The sequence below is a fragment of the Typha latifolia genome, chromosome 6 (genome assembly GCF_019914945.1).
Source record: "Typha latifolia isolate L0001 chromosome 6, TyphaL0001v2, whole genome shotgun sequence".
Classification (NCBI taxonomy): domain Eukaryota; kingdom Viridiplantae; phylum Streptophyta; class Magnoliopsida; order Poales; family Typhaceae; genus Typha; species Typha latifolia.
In genome coordinates this window covers 4123227-4145073 of record NC_133091.1, presented here as the reverse complement: position 1 = coordinate 4145073, position 21847 = coordinate 4123227, and the positions used below count along the sequence as shown (strand labels likewise).

General features: G+C 35.7%; 1 protein-coding gene, 1 long non-coding RNA gene and 1 pseudogene across 16 annotated transcripts in view; 2 read left to right on the top strand and 1 right to left on the bottom strand.

Moving 5' to 3' along the window:
• The first annotated feature begins 6971 nt into the window (after positions 1 to 6971).
• Positions 6972 to 9753, top strand: LOC140790908 (S-adenosylmethionine synthase 5). The gene is made up of 2 exons (XM_073141222.1): positions 6972 to 7193; positions 8157 to 9753. The coding sequence occupies exon 2, from the start codon at positions 8167 to 8169 to the stop codon at positions 9349 to 9351; it is 1185 nt and encodes a 394-aa protein (XP_072997323.1). The 5' UTR covers positions 6972 to 7193; positions 8157 to 8166; the 3' UTR covers positions 9352 to 9753.
• A 3170-nt stretch (positions 9754 to 12923) lies between these two features.
• Positions 12924 to 21847, bottom strand: part of LOC140790910 (uncharacterized) — a 32079-nt gene continuing 23155 nt past the window's right edge. For 7 of the 15 annotated variants that reach the window (XR_012109472.1, XR_012109471.1, XR_012109468.1 and 4 more), the window contains 2 exons: positions 16476 to 16602; positions 12924 to 15408 (listed from right to left, as the gene is read on the bottom strand). This is a non-coding gene — a long non-coding RNA (uncharacterized lncRNA). The remainder of the gene's footprint in view (positions 15409 to 16475; positions 16603 to 21847) is intronic. The other 8 variants (XR_012109477.1, XR_012109482.1, XR_012109483.1 and 5 more) reach the window with 7 other exon arrangements.
• The window catches only part of LOC140790909 (ABC transporter G family member 41-like), a 28454-nt pseudogene continuing 19882 nt past the window's right edge, over positions 13276 to 21847 (top strand).

Here is a 21847-nt window from a genome sequence, read left to right as displayed (position 1 = left end):
GGTCTGACATGCAAGAAAAACTAAAATGGGTCTGAAAATAAAAATATAAATCTACTGTTTTTGTGTGCAAATCATCCAAAAAGAAAAGAATAATAATTCTAGAATAAGGATAAAGGTCAGGGTTAATAATGTAGCCTTTGTCATGGTGAGTGATATTGATAGATTTGAGACTTTTAATGCCCTGAGTTGTTGGTAAATCCTTATCATAAGAATTGCGACTCCGATTACATAAACCCACATTATTTATAGAACTTATATTCTATCATAAGAGACCATCATATATTCTTCGGTTCTTTATTCTTATGGACTTTTATCCATATTTTGTGCCGTAGTATGTGGGTTAATAATTAATACTTCAAAGGGGTGAAGTTTTTACCTAATTAATTAAAAAAAAAATTCCATGGGTGTTGTTGTATGCTCAAAGTCCAAGGTTTCACATCGAAATTAATTAATTAATTTTTAAAATAATGATAAAGAAAGAAGAATAATAATTCCAATATAAGGATAAGTTTAGGATTAATGTACCCTTTGGGTCTTTTAAAGCCCTGTTCGGTTGATTAATCCTTTTCATAAGAATTGCGACATTGATTAAGCAAACCCACATTATTTATAGAACTTAAATCCATTGTGCTACTTAAATTTATATTAAGATGTATGAATCTAAGCTATTTACTAGTTTATAGAGTTTTCACTCAGGTTAATCGATCCAAGTCGGTCTCAGTTTTCTAAAGGGCAAGTTCGTAAGGGGGATAGGATACTATTCATTTTAATCAGAAAATTGTAACTAGTAGATTACTACAAGTATATTATAAGCTTAATACACAAAAGAAAATAGAAGATAGTTTGGACAAGCCCCATAAAACGTGGCAAAAGATATTGTATTAAGCCTAAAGGGCAAAGAAGATTGTAGCAATCACGAGCACAATATAACATCATGATAAGAGGCTTTCATCGGCTGCGTCGTAACCTAGTTGATTCAGACCAGCACTAACTAAAGTACACCAATAGAACAAGATCTTGTACATAACAGAGGAAGCAAGGAAAGAACAAAGCCAACGAAGGAGGGAGGCGACGCGCATCAGGTGCAAGAGGCAAGAGCTCGCTAGAGGAGCAGGAAGGTTGAAGTGGTTGGAGGAAGAGAGGAGGGCGATGTCCAGAGAGGTAGAGGTGGGTTGAGGAGGAAAGGAAGAGGCGAATCTGACGATAGAGTCGTCGGTGACGACTGAGACCAATAAAAATCGATCGAGTGAGAAGAAAACTCAGGAATAAAGTAGCTCAGTTTGAAATTAGTTCTGAATCTTAGTATGGTGTTCAAGCGATGCTTGGTAGAATTCAAGCCGAATCCAATTCAATGTAAAGTTCAATGCTTCCTAATTCAAGCATAACTCAAACTTTAATCAAGCTGATCACCTAAAACTTGATTTAAGTTTGAACTAAATTAGGCTTCATTCAAATCCTAAAGAAGAATGAACCGTAAGAGATAAATGGGTATAAAAATTTGAACTATTATTAGATCAAGCTTTTAATGGTTCCAAATACATAATATATATATATATATATTAAATATTGAGTCTAATTCATGGTTTCAAATAGCTCATTATTGCGCCTTAGACAAAATATCTCTAATTATTGCATTTAGGAACTAAGTAATTAATAACTACTAAATTCTTTAAAAAAATAATATCTTCCATTTGAGCAAGCTACTCTAACGAATAAAAAAGTTTAAAAAAAAATATCTTAATGACATCGATTTAATTGATACCTAAGTCCATTACCATTGTTACCAGCCTTATTAAGCCTAGGCCTGAGATATATTGGGCCGTTGGCCCATCTTAGTTTTACCCTAGGCCCCCAACTTGCCTATAAGTGCCTAGAAGTGCACTTGTTTCTTTCATTTGCAAACTAGACGTCAATTTGCTAGATAACGAGTGCCAAAAATACGGTTTCTTCACTCTCCATAAGAAAGATCTTCTTGGATAACCTACTTGTTTAAGAAAATTTTCAAGAATCCAAAGAATGATAAAGTAGTATTGAGAGATTGTAGAAAAGACTGAATTTTATTTTTGGTTTTTGTTTGAGGAATGACAGCGATTCATTAATCTTTAAAAAAAAGAAAGTGGAGAATAGAGCGATGACTTTTTAATATAAGCACAAACACTTGGTCTAATTTAGACGATACTACAATGGAAAATATAGTATCAAACTCGGGGGTACAAAAATAATTAAAAATAAAGCATGACTCAAGTAGTTTCACTAAAGCAAAAAGCATCGAGTCAACTTATGGTTATGTTGCGGTCTTATAGTCTAAAATGTGACTCTCGAAACACCAACTAGCTACAAGGCGTGGTGGACGATAAGGTGGGAGGTGGAGTAGCAACCTTGTCGGTGACTACCATTTATGTCAGCGACCATGTCAACTATGGACTAGAGGAGGGGAGAGGGAGGAGGTTGTCAACGACGACACTAGCTGGGAGAAACCTTTAGTTGAGGAGGAATACTGACCCAAGAAGAGGTCAGTTCTGCTAGTGCTGACACTCACAAATAAGACTGAATTTATTAGAATAACTTTGCCTCTAATTGCCAAAGTCTCCCAAATTTAACAATAATTTTAGTAAGCTTTATAGGGTGCGATTTGTTTAGAGAATATAAAAATAAGATTTGATTAGTTATCCCGTGAGCCCCATATAATTTTATATTTGATATTTGGTACAAACATAACATACAAAATTAGGAGTCCGAATCGGATATTATATCCCCGAAAAAGGGGATATAATGTTTTAGCTAATGAGTAGGATGACATGGAGGATTAAAGGACTAATTACTATATTGTCTTTATATATATATAATAGTAAATTTAAATATTTAGGTATATAAATAACAAATTAACAATCTTAATAACTTAAATTTATTTGTATTTTTTATATTTCATATTTATTTAAAATATCTCCTTATTAAAAAAAAAGCTTTACATTTTAGCTTTATTTTGTTACTTGTATTACTTTTTTGGTTGTAAGTATAATTATTCTGAATTGAACATGATTAATTTTGATAACTAACATAATATAATTTAATGTCTGGGATAATTAGTATCAGTTTTAAAATAGTAATTGATGCTATTAAGTTTCTTTATCGAGTATAATAATATAATTTTATTTAGTTATCCTATATATAGTTCTTTGTAAATTAAACAGTTGACTAAAGTTTATAATATATGATTGGTAATCCTGGAATATATTACCTCTTAGGATAAGTATATTGCGGAAGAGGGCTGCTAAAATTTGCTATAAAGCCAAGAGTACTTGGGTAGGCTGTAACTGGCTGTCCAATTAGTTAAACAAAATTGAACTTTATAGCGAAGGCATGCGGTAATTTTTCCTTTGTCATGTCCACCATTTTTTTTAGTCTTTGTTTACTATTAGTTTAATTTATTTAGTGTATTAGTAGTTTAATTTATTTATGGCAAGTTGGCTGGAGTGTAATCCAACACTTGCACACGCGTTAGTGGTATTAAATATTAATCTATGGATTTTTAATTCTTGGGAACAGGAGGAGTGTCTACTGCCGACAAGCCATGCGTAGTGAATTATTTTTTACAATTTAGGACACATTTTATTTTAACTCCGACCTTTCCTTTTATTTATTACTCATCCATTCTTATACCAAAGGGATAATTTAGCTGGCAAAAATTGAAATAATTCTGCTCATGATTGGGTTTGAGTTTAGTCTAATTGGGTCGTGTTCGAGTTTATACCTTTGGCCCCGTGTTGACCTGTTTAAGTATATGAGTTAGGTCAATCCTCTAACCTAGTATATATATATATATAATCTAAGTCTAACCCTAACTCACTCACACCTCACTATCTCCAAACGTCGTCGCTCCTAGCCTCCCACCTTATATTTCATCTTCTATCTCTTCGGCTCTCCCTTGCAGCCATTGCTCGCGACATTGGCCTCGAACAATCTATGCCAGCCTTAACTCCTCATCTAATCTCCCACTCCCTTCTTTAGTTTCTTGCGCTGTCACTGTCGCTGACCCACTCCTAGGGTTTCAAGAAAATCTCTCCTCGTCGAACTCCATCCATCTTTCATCTTTGAGTCAGAGACATGAATCCCTCTTGTCCTCTTGACCTCCCCCTGTTGGAGGATTTCGGGAAGAGGGTCGACCTCACGAGGCGAAGCTGTGACTTGTGAGGTCTTGGAAAGTCACCCGAGGGCACACCATCCTCAAGGAGCCAGTCCAGAACACGTTGACGCCTGTGGCAATAGGGTCTGCCTCTGCTCGAACGCCGCACACATCTTGTCGATTCCTGCTCAATGGCAAGGCTCCGCTCCCCTCGCTTACAATGACTAAGTCACCACTAAGGCACTAGTGATGGATTCAACGCTGGATTTGGTGCTAGTGGTGGGTGGTGAATAAGGGAGATAATTGGAACTCGAAGGCCCTAGGGTCTATGATGGTGTTGGTGGTGAATGTTGCCATGTCGGTGATAGATCCAGCGGTGATGACCAGTGACAATCTCGTTCTTAAAATTATTTTGTTATTTTGTATAAAAAATATTTTATTATGAGTTCATCTTTTGTTATTTTGTATGCCAATGTTATTTTGTATTTTGAAACATAAATGATGTTTTTGTGTTGTATAAATTTTTAATCGAGTTAATTATGTCGGGTTGACATGTTAATTCGACACGACTTATTTATTAAATGGGTTACACAGATCGTGTCGTGTTACTGTTTAATAAACGGGCACTATTCGTGTCAATCAAATGCAACCCGTTTAATAATTATGTCATGTTCGTGTTAAGGCAAAGTTGACCCAACCCGAATATGACTTAACCCAAACCTATTGACCTAATTGCCACCCCTAATAAAGCTTACGTTAGCTAATTAACTAATTAACGATATAATTACCCTCTCGGAAGTAGTGAGATAACACTAAAAATATCTAACTTATGTAAAATGTGAATTTGATTCGGTAATGAGTTTAGATTGGTTGTGTTCTCTAGCTTTGATTAGAGCAGCCTTTAAATTTTAATTTATTATCTAGAAAACACTCAGATAAATTTGATGGTAAGAAAATAATAAAAATAAAAAGAGTTAAAGTGATATGCATGAGAAAGATAATTCGAAACAAAAATTAATACAAATAAAACGATTTTTGTCCAAATCAATAATATTATTTGAGATGGACAATTTGGGCACTATCAACTTTGAATGAAAAGTCTAAACAAAAGAATATTTGAGCTTATTAAAAAAAATTAAATTAGAAGAAAAAATAATTTTCATTCAAACTGTATATATAAAAGATTAAAAAAAAAGAAGCAAGCATTATACATTCACAAATCCTCGAAAATTTTGGACCTCAAATTTATATCATTAATTAATTTTTATATAGTTTGAGATTATTAGGTCAAAAGCCAGGATTTAAACCGACTATAATCCCATCCCAGGTGGCCCACACTTCACTAACCGTATTAACTGACGCGTGTCATTTCCAAGCTTTTTGGGACTGGTGTTTAGAACCGCACTAAGTGTGACTCGAGCCGCCGCCACGTTCGAGCTCGGCTCCCCTTCACAAGCTTTTTTAGGACTGGTGTTTGGGACCGGTGTTTCCACAATTTCTTCGGTACCATCTTCATCATCTATGTCATTTGCCCACAAAGAAAAGGATGATAAAAAAAACGAAGGGATACAACTCACGTTCTCACACGCCAAAGCTTCACGACGAGGTTGACTGTGAAGTCCTATGTGCCTAAGTTGTTATTTAATAAAAATTAATTAATTAAAATATTACATAATGCAAACTTTTGTATAGTAAAATCTAGGTCTATTTACAAATAAACAGCTATATCTCGTCAATAATGGATACACTATTTAACCTATAAAATAAGTACTCTTTTTGAGATCCAAAGCCCATAAGAAGTTCGACGCTTATATACCATACGAATATTTCTTAAATATTTAATATAATACTAAACTCATTCTCTTTTATTTTCACTGTCATGATACCTTCTTTAAATCCAATTTTTATCCACTTCTCTTCACGAATTTAAATAAGTAAATATATAATATTAAAGTACTATTTGAGCTCTTTTAGTTTCACTATTAGTTCATCGCTAATAACATATAGACCCCACTTAAAAATAAACTCAAAGTTAATAAAATATTCATGTCAAATACGTAATATTTCCAACCGTATGAACTATGAATCAATCGTGCTTTTGAATTAATTTGATCATATATAAATATACGCGGGGCGATGCATTATAAAATTCGACTGAAAAGAAAAAAAAAAGACATGCTAATAAATCCAGCATAAAAATATAAGGTCCAACTCCCCTGATGTGTTCATTGATAGCAACTAGTTACCATAAATGATCTTTTGCATCCCAGCTGCCTGCCTAATATACTTCCTGTTACACCAACTCACTCAGAGAGGGATTCTTGGTAGGAAGTAGGAAGTAGTCACAATTGATGATGTATAGTGACAGCACCAGATCTAAACTCGAGCAACATTTTATTTGATCAAAGTCACCAACCACAATTGTTGGCGAGTACTAAGCTAAAGTCACAAGTAGGTAGTGCTTGTCTCACCACCCCAGTAGTGGTATCATGCATAAGCAATTTGGGCAAAGTTGGTCTTTCACTTTTGGAAAAATAAAATTAAAAAATGTAATAAATACATTGAAGTAAAATTATACTATAGAATTATATGTGTATGTTTATGCTTCTTAATTCAGATAATTAAATCCAACCAGAATTCGGTGACACGTGGCGGGGCTCCACTTGCACATTATGCCCGTTCCGTATCTCAATCCGCACGTCCGACCGGAGCCGGTCAGCCACAAGTGGCTCGCCTAGCCAGAGAAGACTCCGAGAGAATCGAGTGGGCCCACAAGGGTTGGTGGCCACCGGCGGTAGCCGGTAAAAATCCCACTACTACTCCCCCACTCTCACCGCCTCTCCCTCGCACCACAAAGCCGTTGGTGTCGCTCTCCCCCACCCACTCCCAACGAATCTTAAAGCCCGCTCGATCGGATCAAATTTAATCCCCACCGTCCCATCCAGTTAACCCATAATAAAGCTCCCGCACTTCTATAAATAGCAGTCCCATCCCTGAGCTTAGAGGCCGTGAACGAGGAGAACAAATCCTTCGCTAAAAGAGCAGCAGCAGCAGTAATTAGGGTTTGCAGGTAATCTCCTTCGATCCGTTCCTGTTTGCTATTTGTTTAGATCTGAGATTTAAGAGTCGGATTTCTTGCTCTCCGTTGGGTAGATCTGGGTGGATTTGTTGGGATTGATGTGTTTTTCTCGATGTTTCCTTTGTGAATCGTTGGATCTTAGCTTGATTTAGAGCTTCCTTGAGATCTCCTCTTTGTGACCTTATGAGCTCTTCCTTTTTGTATGGTGTTAGGGTTTTAGGATGCTACCTTCCAGATCTGCTTGTCTAGTAGAATATTTTTGTATTTTATAATTGATATGGAGTCCGATTAGATCTAAAGATTTCTTCGCATAAATAATCCCTAGATCTTTGTTATGTGCAAACTTCTGCTCTTCTGCTCGATCTGTTTGATCTATTCATTTGTAACCTTTTGATTTCGCATTGTTTAGTACTTACCCAGATCTCACTTGTTGATGTATATTTATGATGATCTCTTTGAGGATATCACCACTCTTGGCATGCGAAGGGATCTTTTCCTTGTAGAAGTCTATGTTAGGTTATATAAAATCTACTGAAGGATTTGAGATGGTTGTATTCTCAGTTAGAGCTTCTGATTTGTTTCTTCCTTTTCTTTTGACCTTTTTCCTTTCTTTGTTCGGGTTCCTATTCTCTTTTTCTGCATCCACCAATTTGAATCTTTTTTACTGTGCGCTATTTCCCTATTTAGATCTATTAACGAATGCTATAGTGCGCCAAATTACAGACGCTCTTTGTCACTGCAATATCCATAGTATTCCGTGGGAACTGAAACTTGCTCTCTTAAGTTTGTGATAGAACTTGCGAGCTTCGTGTTCTCTGATGATCTATATTCATGTGCATGGTCTTCTAATTCTTGTTATCTAACTTTTAAGTGATGACCATATTAAGGCTTCTGCTGAATTTTCTATTTGTTCACTCAATCTTATAATTTCTAACTTTCTATGTACCTACTCAGCTAAAAGAAAATGGAGGAAACTTTCCTTTTCACCTCTGAGTCCGTCAACGAGGGCCACCCAGACAAGCTCTGTGATCAGATATCTGATGCAGTGCTCGATGCCTGCCTTGCCCAGGATCCCGACAGCAAGGTTGCCTGTGAGACCTGCACCAAGACCAACATGGTCATGGTCTTTGGAGAGATCACCACCAAGGCCGATGTCGACTATGAGAAAATCGTCCGTGACACCTGCCGTGCCATTGGGTTTACATCTGATGATGTGGGTCTTGACGCTGATCGCTGCAAGGTTCTTGTCAACATTGAGCAGCAGTCCCCTGACATTGCCCAGGGTGTTCACGGCCACTTCACCAAGCGCCCTGAGGAGATTGGTGCTGGTGACCAGGGTCACATGTTCGGATATGCAACTGATGAGACCCCTGAGCTGATGCCCCTCAGCCATGTCCTTGCCACCAAAATTGGTGCTCGTCTCACTGAGGTCCGCAAGAATGGAACTTGTGCCTGGCTGAGGCCTGATGGCAAGACCCAGGTGACTGTTGAGTACCGCAATGAGGGAGGTGCCATGGTACCAGTCCGTGTTCACACTGTCCTCATCTCCACCCAGCATGATGAGACCGTTACCAACGATGAGATTGCTGCTGACCTCAAGGAGCACGTCATTAAGCCTGTCGTCCCTGAGGAGTATCTTGATGAGAAGACCATCTTCCACCTTAACCCATCTGGACGTTTCGTCATTGGTGGACCTCACGGCGATGCCGGGCTAACTGGCCGCAAGATCATCATTGATACCTATGGTGGTTGGGGAGCCCATGGTGGTGGTGCCTTCTCCGGCAAGGACCCCACCAAGGTCGATCGCAGTGGTGCCTACATTGTGAGGCAGGCAGCTAAGAGCATTGTGGCCAATGGACTTGCACGCCGTGCCATTGTCCAGGTCTCATATGCCATTGGTGTTCCCGAGCCACTATCAGTCTTTGTGGACACCTACGGCACTGGCAAGATCCCCGACAAGGAGATCTTGAAGATTGTCAAGGAGAACTTTGACTTCAGGCCTGGGATGATCACCATTAATCTCGACTTGAAGAGGGGTGGCAATGGTAGGTTCCTCAAGACCGCTGCCTATGGACATTTTGGCAGGGATGACCCAGACTTCACATGGGAGGTGGTCAAGCCCCTCAAGTGGGAGAAGCCTGCTGCCTAAGATTTAAAGACTACCATCTCCCCTATTCGTTTAGGTAGAGACAAATAACTACTAAATTGCTGCTGCTGCTGCTGCTGCTGCTTCTCATGAACTCTCTCGCTCTCTGTCTGTCTCTCTCTCTCTCTCTCTCCCCCCCTCCCCCTGCTGGTCCTCCTATTAAAGACCAGTGGTTGTTTCTACTCCCGTTGTTTGACTGTGACGCTCTCCTTTTTCTTTTATCACTCTTGTTCTTTTATATATCTGGTCCTGGTCTTATGTTGCGTTGAGAGAAACTCAGTTTGAATTTTTGTGATCTGAAAAATGGGAAAAATTGTGAGAGATCGCAACTCTGTGGGGCTTCTTTTGCTTCATGTAATGTTTCAGCATCACTGTTTGTGTCAATGAAATGAACTATTTCTTTTCCTCCTTTGGTTTGATACGGCCATGTCTCAGCATCATTGTCATGTCTTTAAAAATCATGTGTTGCATTTCAAGTCAACCACAAATAATGTTCTTGGACATTATCCTGATTATATTCTTCCTCTGCTTTGAATCAGAATGTCCTGGCTGTCTAAAGCTAGATAAAAAGTTTAGATGCTTCTTTATGATCTTGCCGGTGTTGATGCTATATTCTTCTAATACTGCTGTCTCTCCAGTGTTTACTCTCACTCATCTAAGCCTGAATTAGACTTACTCCCTTCAGCCTAAGTTGTTGGTGATGGACAGTGACTACTGACCACCACCCACTCTTGCACTTATGCCTTCCCCAACTTCAATAAAAACTTTATATTTTCATTGTTGGTGATCTACCTCTACCAGATGAGCAAATACTTTTGCTTGCTTACGACCTAACCAACAAGGTTCTTCGTCATCACATATACTCAGCCTATACTCATACGTCAGCAATTCTTTATTCTTACAGAAAGTGAGATCATGACTCGTGATGTTTGCAGAATCAGTGCTTCTCCCACTTTTCTCTTTGGATCTTCTCAAACCCTAATCCCTAACCTTAATGGTAATCCAATGGTTCCATTTGGGTAATGAAATTGTAATCTTCCTTCCTTTCTTTCTTAATTTTTTTTTTCCACCAAAATAACAACACAAAAAAGTGAATGCCAAAAAGATGATTCCTTTAAAAGTTTAATTTTTTTTTTTAATTTTACGAGAGCCCACTAGGCATATCCAGAATCTACGACATGCACACGGGTCGGCGCGGGTCCACAGGTAAGTAGATGGGAATCTCTACGCAGAGCAAGTAGTAACATGGCATGGAAATAATATAGAGAGATAGAGGAACATAGTCATGAATGGGTAATCAAACAGGACACAATCTCTCTAGCAGTCCATTGGAGCATGCAACTTGCCCACTGAATGCATTTGGCGACTCACAGTTCTCCCACTTGCTCATCTGTAGATAACGCTGAGACGAGCTTATCTCTTTTCACTTTGGAACAAGCTTTTACTACGAATCTAAAGGTACATTCGATTAATATAAATGTGTAAAGTTTATAATCAAACTCAAAAATCTAATACTACCAAAGTACGTTGTATATCACCAAATAATTGATGAAGGCCAAGGCAGTGTGAGCTGTGAGCCAGCTATGATGAGTTTATTAAAACTACTTCAGTGTGTGTCGGTGATCTAAGATCGTCGCATTGTCGGTTGGCAAGGACCAGGGAGCATTCACATCTTCCAAAGTCTTTTTGGGGGACTTGAGATCTTATTATAGTTTGGATTAGATTCAATGTGTTTTCTTAATACTTTTCATTTGTTTAACTTCGCTTTAGTGCTTTATTAAAGCCAGACATAGCCACTGGTTTCAAAAACAGTAGATCCAATAGCTTTACCTCCTGATCTATGAGCAAGTTGAGATCCGGATTCCTAAGTTTTGTAGGATAATACTGTGTAAGTTCTAAAACCATATAAAACTGTCATCTTTTTCATCTAAAATGCTTTTAAAAAAATTACTGTTAAAGAGGAAAATTTTCCATCACAATGAATATTAAAATATCAGAATTGTCCTAATGTAATATTAGGATGTGCATTCCTTTAAATATATAATGAAAAAAAAAATTTCAATCATCTTAAAATATGGTTAGAAGATTCATATTTGCTCAAACAATATGATTATTAATATCAGAAGGATATTATGATAATTTGTACTTCTCTACTAGTTTAGATGAATCTAAACCACAGAGGGCAAAATGATACAGATAAAAATATAAGTACTAGTTTAATTTTAGGCATAACTATAGGCAATTTGCATCGTGCTTGGGATTTGCCACTAATCTTAAGATTTGTGATTCATGGGTATTATTTAAGTGCACAAAGATTGGGACATAGGATTTCTTAAACCAAAAGCTCACTTAAATGTGAAGCTTTGGAAACTCCCAAAATAGAATATGTATATATATATCGTTTTGAATGTAATTATGAATAGTAAATGCAAAACTTTATATATATATATATATATATCAAAAATATTCTTCAATCCATATATACAAAAATAAAGATGGATAGACAAATATAAGTCCATATTCGAGAAAACTGCCAAACTTCTCAGCATTTAAAGTCACAAGTTTATTAAAATAAAAAGAAGAAGAAAATATTACTGGTCCGACTGGAGTTTTTGACCAAATTAGTTTTTTTTTTTTAAATTTTGTTTACACAAATAGACAACACTCAAAACTTAATACAAATTTATTTTACTGTAGCCCTAAGTAAAATGCAAAACTTATAATTATTTTTATTTTCTGATAAAAATACTGAAAAGCTTATCCAGATTTTAGAAACCACTAAATATTATATCAGAAAAAATAAATTTTTTTAAAAAATAAAATTTAACGGAGTTATTGTCTTTTTTTCGTCATTATAAGTAAAGTCGGTTACGGGAAATGACTATATGATTTTAACTCATAGATATTTTTTATATTTTTATAATAATATATTTTATGACTAAAATGTATAACCTAACACAAAGTTATGACCTTACAAAATTTTTCTTTATATTTTTTACCTATCATTTTTTTGTATATATATGACAATTACGAGTATTCTTTTTTATCTTTTATTTTCACTTTTTAAATGGTTTGTAATTTAACTATACTTAGATTTAATGCATAACAGTATAATAATCAAGCTATCAAATGAAAAATAGTCAACTGAGATTTAATGCATAACAGTATAATAATCAAGCTATCAAATGAAAAAAATAGTCAACTGAGATTTAATCTATGTTCCATAAGATTAAATATATATACAAGTATTCAGATCTAACCACCAAACAAATTACCATTCTGTTCTACCTAACTAGTAGACATTAATACTACAACACATGGAAGGTTAATTTTGGATTTGACGAATTCAGATTTACTTATTTATCAAAAAGGAGGATAAAAATAGAATCATAATATTATCATCCAGCAGCTTTATGAGATCTCTCTTTACTCTCCTCTATTACAAACATGCTAGACAGAGATGAATCAGACATTGAAACAGGCATTCAATAGTCAATGGTGTTAAATATTTTGTATAAAACCTCAAAATTATTGTGGACGTCAGTTCTGCAAATTGGAGCAGAAGGTGCCATCCATGACGAAGAGTTCACTAATTAAATAACAATGGGAAGTTGAGGAATCTGAATATCCACCATACAAAATGGATTCGTTGATGGGTGGTGGTCAACTCAGTGATACAAATCTAAATATCTTATGAGGATAATCCACTACATTTTGCTATTCCATAGAATATACTATTCTATTGTGCCTCCAATGCAACTATCTTGACCAGCAACAATGAATATCAAGTTATCATATTGCTATCGATGAGCAAGTCCATGATGCAGCATCTTTCGTCATCACATTCTAGATGGTTTGCAAGTAAATCTGTATACATTTCAGCTTAATACCGTTAGAGCTTGAGGGACCGAGAGCCTTCTCAGTATCATGGCTCAGACGACAGGCAAAATTGAGGATGAGTCCTTTACTGTAGAACTAGAAGAGGTAGGGAGGAGCATAAGGTCACCGTTTCAGGCAGCTGCCTCGAGTTTTCGGAGAAGTTTCAGCAGTTCTGTGAGGGAGGATGAAGATGAGTATGAGCTGAAATGGGCAGCAATCGAAAGGTTACCTACCTTCAATCGATTGAGAACATCACTTTTCGATCACTACAACAATGACAAAGATGATGATGGAGGTCGGAAGGAGAAGAGAGCAGTAGATGTTACCAAATTGGGAGCTCTGGAAAGGCGTCTGTTCATTGAGAATCTAATTAAGCACATTGAGAATGATAACCGCCTGTTGTTGCAAAAGCAAAGAGAGAGAATCGACAGGTAGCCTCATATTCCTCCTATCATATGTCGCATCCATCCATGCACTTAAATCACAAAAAACATACACATTAATTTTTTAGGAATGTCCTTAATGATTTTGCAGAGTAAATGTGAAGCTACCCACCATAGAGATAAAGTACAGGAATCTGTATGTAGAAGCAGAGTGTGAAGTAGTTCAAGGGAAGCCCTTACCCACCTTATGGAACACTGCCAAGAGCATGGTTTCGGTAAGAAGGATATTTAGTTCATTCTGCTTATTGGTGGGTGAAGACTGAAGAGGTCTGAGTGTGGATTGATCTATCGAAAGGCTAATTGATGATGCATCACATAAACTATAACACCATCAAATGCAGCTAATGCACCTTGGGTTTCAAAGAAATGTGAATGACTAATCCCATGACATATTATCAGATAATTATGCTTCAAATGCATAGCCCCATGAAAAGTAGAGATAACAATGTAAATCCTAAAGGATTGCCAAATCATAATCCATTATGTCCACCAAAAAAGAGCCTAATACACGTCCTAATAGAACAAGTTGAACTATCATGTAATTGTTTTAGGTATGTCATCCTAGTCGGTCTAAATATAGATGCATATATGCAATGACAATAATCTGGATTCACTTGAAGCAGGTTCTACTGAAGGTGCCAGGCTTCAGTTCTCGAGCAAACATTACCATTTTAAAGGATGTCAGTGGGGTCATCAAGCCTTCCAGGAAAGTACTTCTGGTCATAGCTTGAAGTTTATCTTTAGTTCGACAGAATTTTAATAGTTCTTGATACAAATAAAGCACTACCTTATCAAGTTATCAAGCAATAAGCATAAAATACTTTTCTCTTTCTTTTAGGAGCATTGTATCAGCCTATCTTTTAATTTCCTTTTGTTTAAATGAAGAAATCTTTTTAGTCATCAATATTTTACAGGATGACTCTTTTACTTGGGCCTCCGGGATGTGGAAAAACCACCCTCTTGCTAGCACTTGCAGGAAAGCTGGACAAATCTCTCAAGGTATTTATCTTTCGGCAAGTGATATAGATGGATTTTTACTACTCTGAGAAAGTTATAAATATGAATCTGCAATCAATTCATGTTCCTTGGCCTCTGTTAACAATAAATTCATCCTTGTGATGATGCATGGTAGCTTAAAACTTCTAATGAAGATCACGAAAAGTGTAGGGAAAGAAAGTGCTACACTATGTAACTTGAGCCATGGAATCAAAGGCTAGTTCTCTGTCTCTCGAGATAGTTTAAAACTTCATCTTTCTATTTTCTTGTATTTAATTGCTCACGCAAGCTTTGAATCTAATCCAATTTCCGACAACAACAAAAAAAAAAAAAAAAAACATACTTAAATCAAAGTTACACAAAATGAAACTGCCAAACTAAATCATTGAAGATTGTTGACACTAATAAGGCCCTATGCCCCTACATCTTCTACTATAATGCAAAACTATGGCTTACATAAGATTATCATTTAATTCATTTCTGATTAACAGCTAATAATATTAGAGCACTAAGGACAATATATCTTAACTAAACTAACATTCACGAATGAGAAAAAGGTCAGTCTAAACAACTCTCCACTGAACAGCAGATTTCATGTAGAAATTTCAGATACTGAAAATGAAAGCCTTTGTTGACATAACAGTAATGAACCTATGATGTTTTACTTGCACCTCAAAAACCAATGATTTTTTTTTTTCTGATGTTCGGGTTGTCGATCACTGAAGCAATTCAATACAATGTCCTGGATATGAGAAAGATTGGATTACTATGAAGAACATGATTATTTAAAAGAAAACCAATTTCTTAATTAAAGGCGAACTCTTTTGGTGCCATCTGGTTGACAAACATGGTATGTATAACTTTGATAAGATGCCAAACCCTTAGAATATATGATGTGTATGAGTTCAGGTAGTATTATGTATATTAGAGTCTAGAGATAACACTATTTGGAGTCCTATTTAGATTTGCATTATGTTAATTGAGTCCTAGGATCATCATATGAAAGTTGAGTCCTACAGTGTCTAAATTTTATAATGTTGTATTAAGTTTGTTAGGGAGTCTATATATGAATCAGAGGGAAGGGTAACCACAGACTGAATAATGGTCTAGTGTACTCTCCCCTATCTACCTTTCCTTATCCTTCTTCTAAATTCTCCATAGTTCCTTCTAATTGTTCCTTCTACTTTCTTGCTTCCATTGCAAATTATGTCCCAGGAAACCTATCTGTAGATATGGCTCCCATCAATCCTACTACCTCCATCTTTTGATTGTCTCTCAATTACTCAAGGCTATATAACTAGTACAAAGTAACCTAATTAATGGCTGTTTACTGTTACTAATTAACAATCTCAATGATTTCAATCTCTTTGCTCTTCCATTCAAACTTGAGCATTCTTCATGATAACATCTTAATGTGCCAGGTTTCTATCTGATCAGATCTCCCAATTGTTCTCAATTAATATACCCTAATCAGCAACACTTCTTTAGAGTCCTTGATACTAACTCTTTTGTTGGAGTATATAAATCTTTTCATAACATCTGTACATAACTCTTGTCATGTTGTCACTCTCTACTGCAGTATGAATACTACAATTCTACTTTCTTTTTGACCAAAATATTGCCCTGTTTAACTAGAAACTAGAAACAAAAAACCTGAATATTAATCTAACCAACAAAACCGTTAAGTCATATATAGAATTATCACATGACAGCCCTTGCAGCTTTAGTTACAACACTTCCAAATTAATAACCAGCATTCAGTATACCTTGCACTATAACCATAATATAAAGCCAAAATAGACTACATACCTCCAGCTTCCTCAATTCGACACAGACAGGGTCTTCCAAGTTGGTGAGAAGAGATAACTGGTCTACAACATCAACATCCTTTTAAAATTTTATCACTTGACAACTATTCTCTTTAATGTAAATTGACCTGGGAAGTTAGAGAAGAAGCCAACAAGACAACACTTGATTAACAAACAACCATCATATCTATATACATTCACCTTAAATCAGTCCTATCATAAGTTTGTAACATAATATAACTTGATTGGATGAGGTTGTTTCTCAACCATCATAGTCTACTTATATGGGTTCCCTGTCCACAATAAAATTATTCCATGTTATGTAATATATTCAAGAATTCTGACTTAAGTGTTTTTTTTCATCATTATGTCCATGGTTCGAAGGATTGATAGATCTGGATTGGAATCGGCCATATCCATAACGCTTGGCACGTGCACGCCTACGCGCTCACATGGCATGCGCGACAGGATGGATGACGCTGTCACACACTATATATATCTGTGCTCACATCATCTATCTCAAAATAAATCATGCTATCATCCAAACAAACATGTTAACATATCAATATCAAAATCTACAAAAAATCATCCTAAAATACTACATAATCTAGCAACCCGTAAACGTTACGACAAACCATCAAGATACAACAAATACAACTAATACAATGCCGTCCAATTTATATATTTTCTATTATACAAAACACGATATAATATAATGTAGGAAAATTTGCATATGACACTTTGCTTTTTAACAAAATTGTGGTTTACACCCTACATTTTTACTATTTGCAAATTGAGCCATATGATTTAGCAAATATCTATAAAAAATATGCTAGGTTAGATTTAAACTAACACCGTGAGAATATTCCGTTAAGATATTTTATTTCTAAAAGAACTAAAATGCTCTTATTTCTAAAACGACTAAATGCCCTTAGTATGACTTGGTTGAGAGTTTTTTCGTAATTTTTTTAGTATAGTTAACTTAGCTCAGAGGTTTGGTTAAGTTTAACTAATAGATCTAACAACAAAGTGTTTTCTACATATATTTGCTAAATTATAGAGCTCGATTTGTAAATAGTAAAAAATATAAGGTGTAAACTATAATTTCATTAAAAGACAGGGTGTTATATACAAATTTTCCTAAAATGTAATACAAAAATATACATCGGTATAACTTAATAATCTACCTTCTATACTATCTTTCGTCTAGCTCACTTCATCTTTGCTCTAAACTGTCTTTTTATAATATCTCAAATCGCTATCAAATGCCTCATATCTAGGAGAGTTAGAAAGAAAAATGAAAAAAGTCATGAGCTAAAGGCTCAATGAAAAAACCTTACCCCGAATCAGTGATGCCAAACAAAAAGTAAATCATGTACTGAATAATATGAATTAGAAAGATTTATAATGTCATGTATGAGCATGTACATATATATATATATATATATATATATATAATCAATATTCTTTCATAAATGGGTACAAGATATCCTCAAACTAAAAATATATCTCATGATAAAATCATAATATAACATCACCCAATATAACAACATATGATGTATAATAATCATGATCAAGTGATAATAGTCTCATTAGTAATGATGCATAATTCATGCCAATCAAACGATAATCATATATTGACAGAATCAGATATAATCCACATATCTCTCACTATCACAGTCATCAATCTCAACTCTGAATATCATCCATCATATTGGACCACAGTACCTGGTCCAAAACTCGATACCTGTTCTGCCATCATACCACAAGCTCAAAGCATACCCTACCATATGCTAAGGGTATCTCTGAATATAATAATATCCTGTCATACACTAAGGGTATCTCTAAAGATAATCATACTCAGCCATACACTAAGGGTATCTCAGTAATAATCATACACTGCCATACGCTAAAGGTATATCAATGATAGTTGTATCATATTATACGCTAAGAATACAACTATTAGTCACCACCATACTCTGTCATATGCTAAGAGTATATCCAATACCAGTCCTGACTAGATACCGTTCGAGCAGTCACATCATATATATATATATATTTTTATAATTTTCTTATACATGATAGATCATATACATGTATCTAGTACTATAATAAGTCATGCACATCAAGAATTTAGGTGGTAAAAAAACTAAAGAAAATATGATGCAACACAATCTCCAACCATATATCTATCACCTGCCTATTCATGCTACAAATCAACCCGACCAATAAAATATGCACAAGATCCATCTCTAATCATTTCTAAATCATCTACATACTCATGCCCGAAAACAATCTAACAAATGACTGATAAAAATATGCTTAACTGTAATCATCTTCATATAAGATCATATACTCATGCTGGAGGTCAAAACAGAGTGCGTACATATAAATATATAATATATCCTAATTTGAGAAAGACGTCTAGGGGATAAAATTACTCACAGACTGATACGGAGACACAAAACAAAGTGCGTTCATTTTTTAAAAAAATTAAAAAAAAATTCTGTAGTTTAAATAATATTTAGAATTTTCATGTAATTAAAAATAGTCCGAGCTGATTCGAGCAGCTAATACGGTCTATACATATCATTTTTTTAGGAGACCGACCCTGATCCCGATCTCAATCCCGATTTTCGAATTTTGATTTGTCATACAAATATACAATATTTGCGACTACCTCTAGGAGCAAGTTTATCAATGAAAATCTTAAAATGAGGGTCTTGAGATTACTGCCGAGAAAGCCCATTGTAAATTGATTGCCAACTAGAATACAATAGCCCAAACATCACTGTCACCTTCTGGACTCAAATGTCGTTAACAATTTCATCAAACTATAATGCATTTTTTAATGTCACTTTGTTATTATCATGTGAACTTCTATTCATAATTCCATCAGATTTAATAGGATAACAAATATTTTGACTACTTGGCTGTACTAAAAGGAATTTTTATCATCATACAATTTTCTTTAATCATGTCCAGCATAATTCACTCACTGATCACAATTAGGGAAGTTCTTCGCTAGGTAACTGGAGAAGTTCAATACAATGGATTCAGACTGGATGAGTTTGTCCCAGAGAAGACATCAGCTTACATAAGCCAATGTGATTTGCATATTCCTGAGATGACAGTACGGGAGACATTAGACTTTTCAGCACGGTTTCAAGGTGTTGGTAGCAGAGCAGGTAAGGATCCCATGCATCTGTAAAAAGCTTTTCTACAGATTGTGATTATTATCTATCCAGTCAAGTTACTAAAAATTTTCCGTCCGGAACACTGAAGTAATTATGAAGGAAGTAAGTAGAAGGGAAAAGCAGGAACAGATTGTTCCTGATCCAGACATAGACACATATATGAAGGTAAAGCATATCATCTGTTCTCCTTTCTTAATTCAATTAAGATTCATTGTTGCATGTGATGTACATATATGGGACTCACAATCTTAAAATATGGAATGACGAGAGGATGAACAAAATGAAGATACATTCCTTACAACAATGAGGCCTTTACCCAGATAACTATAAATAGAACAAGATTTTAAAGTGAACAGTAATCAAAGAAACAGATTTTTGAACCATTATAGTATGTCTGAGACCTAAATTTGTTATGGTAGGCAATATCCGTGGAGGGATTAGAAAGAAGTCTCCAGACAGACTATATTATGAAGGTAACTCTACAGGAGAACAAGATTTGGCCAATGAATAAATCAAGTCAGAGTCCTTATCTTTACATCGCTGTTATCCTTGTTTATTAGATAATGGGATTGGACATATGCGCGGACACAATGGTAGGGGATGCTATGAGAAGAGGCATCTCAGGTGGTGAGAAGAAAAGACTAACTACAGGTAATCCAAGAATCGCTGAATGCATCAAAAGTACATAATACTTCTGTGTTCCAAATTTTTTTACTTACTGAGAACTTTTCAGGACACTAATGGATTGATTGCGTTATTCACTTAAACATCCACTTCAGGATTTAGCTAATTGATTCTCTTGCCCTTGATCCCTCTCTTGTATATGTTCCTTATAGGGGAGATGATCGTAGGACCAACAAAAGCTCTTTTTATGGACGAAATATCAACTGGCTTAGACAGCTCCACTACCTTCCAGATTGTTTCTTGCCTTCAACAATTGGCTCACATCACAGAATCTACTGTGGTTGTTTCACTTCTTCAGCCAGCACCTGAGACGTATGATCTCTTTGATGATATTATCTTAATGGCAGAGGGAAAAATTGTATATCATGGGCCTCAGAGTCATATACTGGAATTCTTTGAAGAGTGTGGCTTTAAATGCCCAGAAAGAAAAGGAGCTGCTGACTTTCTTCAGGAGGTACCTACAAATTTATGTATGCTGCTTAATCTCCTAAATACGGGCAGAATTGCATCACCTCATATCTTCAAATTTGTTCAGGTTTTGTCCGAAAAAGATCAAGAACAATATTGGATCCGTCCACATGACAGTTATACTTATATCTCTGTTGATAAATTTTCTGATAAATTCAAATCATACTGTATTGGACAAGGTCTAGCTAAAGAGGTATCAAAGCCTTATGACAAGTCCCAGTGCCACAAGAATGCTCTTTCCTTCAGTATTTATTCATTGTCAATGTGGGAACTGCTTAAAGCCTGTGTGGCCAGAGAACTGCTTCTCATGAAAAGGAACTCATTTGTTTACATATTCAAAGCAACTCAGGTAGATTTCACGAATGCTTTCATATCACTTGCATAGAAAAGAAATCTGATCTAGCCTCATCTATTGCAGCTCGGTGTTGTTGCAACCATTACAGGAACCGTATTTTTGCGTACAAATATGGGGGTTGATATGCTTCATGCTAATTATTATATGGGCTCTCTCTTCTTTGCACTCCTCTTACTAATGGTAAATGGATTCCCCGAGTTGGCTATGACAGCTTCTAGACTTCCAGTTTTCTACAAGCAAAGGGACTTTTACTTCTATCCAGCTTGGGCATATGCAGTCCCAGCTTCCATCCTAAAGATCCCAATCTCTTTAATAGAATCAATAATTTGGACATCTATCACTTACTATGTAATAGGATATAGTCCTGAAGCTATGAGGTAAGCACCATATCAGATTCCAACTCTTAAAAAGAGGTTCACAAAAATTGTAGCAGATGTGCCTTATATATATATATCACACTAACTCCTCATTTTTTATGCTACGCTTAGATTCTTCCGTCAGCTCTTTCTACTTTTTTTCGTCCATCAAATGTCACTGTCCCTATTCCGTCTTATTGCCTCATATTTTCAAACAGTGGTGGCTTCCACCCTTGGTGGTACCATGAGCTTTCTGGTTATTCTTCTTTTTGGAGGCTTTATTCTTCCACGACGTAAGGCAGTTCCTGGCTTT

What these genes read in the sequence shown, in the direction of transcription:
- LOC140790908 (XM_073141222.1), top strand. Translation starts at nt 8,167, where the DNA reads ATGGAGGAAACTTTCCTTTTCACCTCTGAGTCCGTCAACGAGGGCCAC.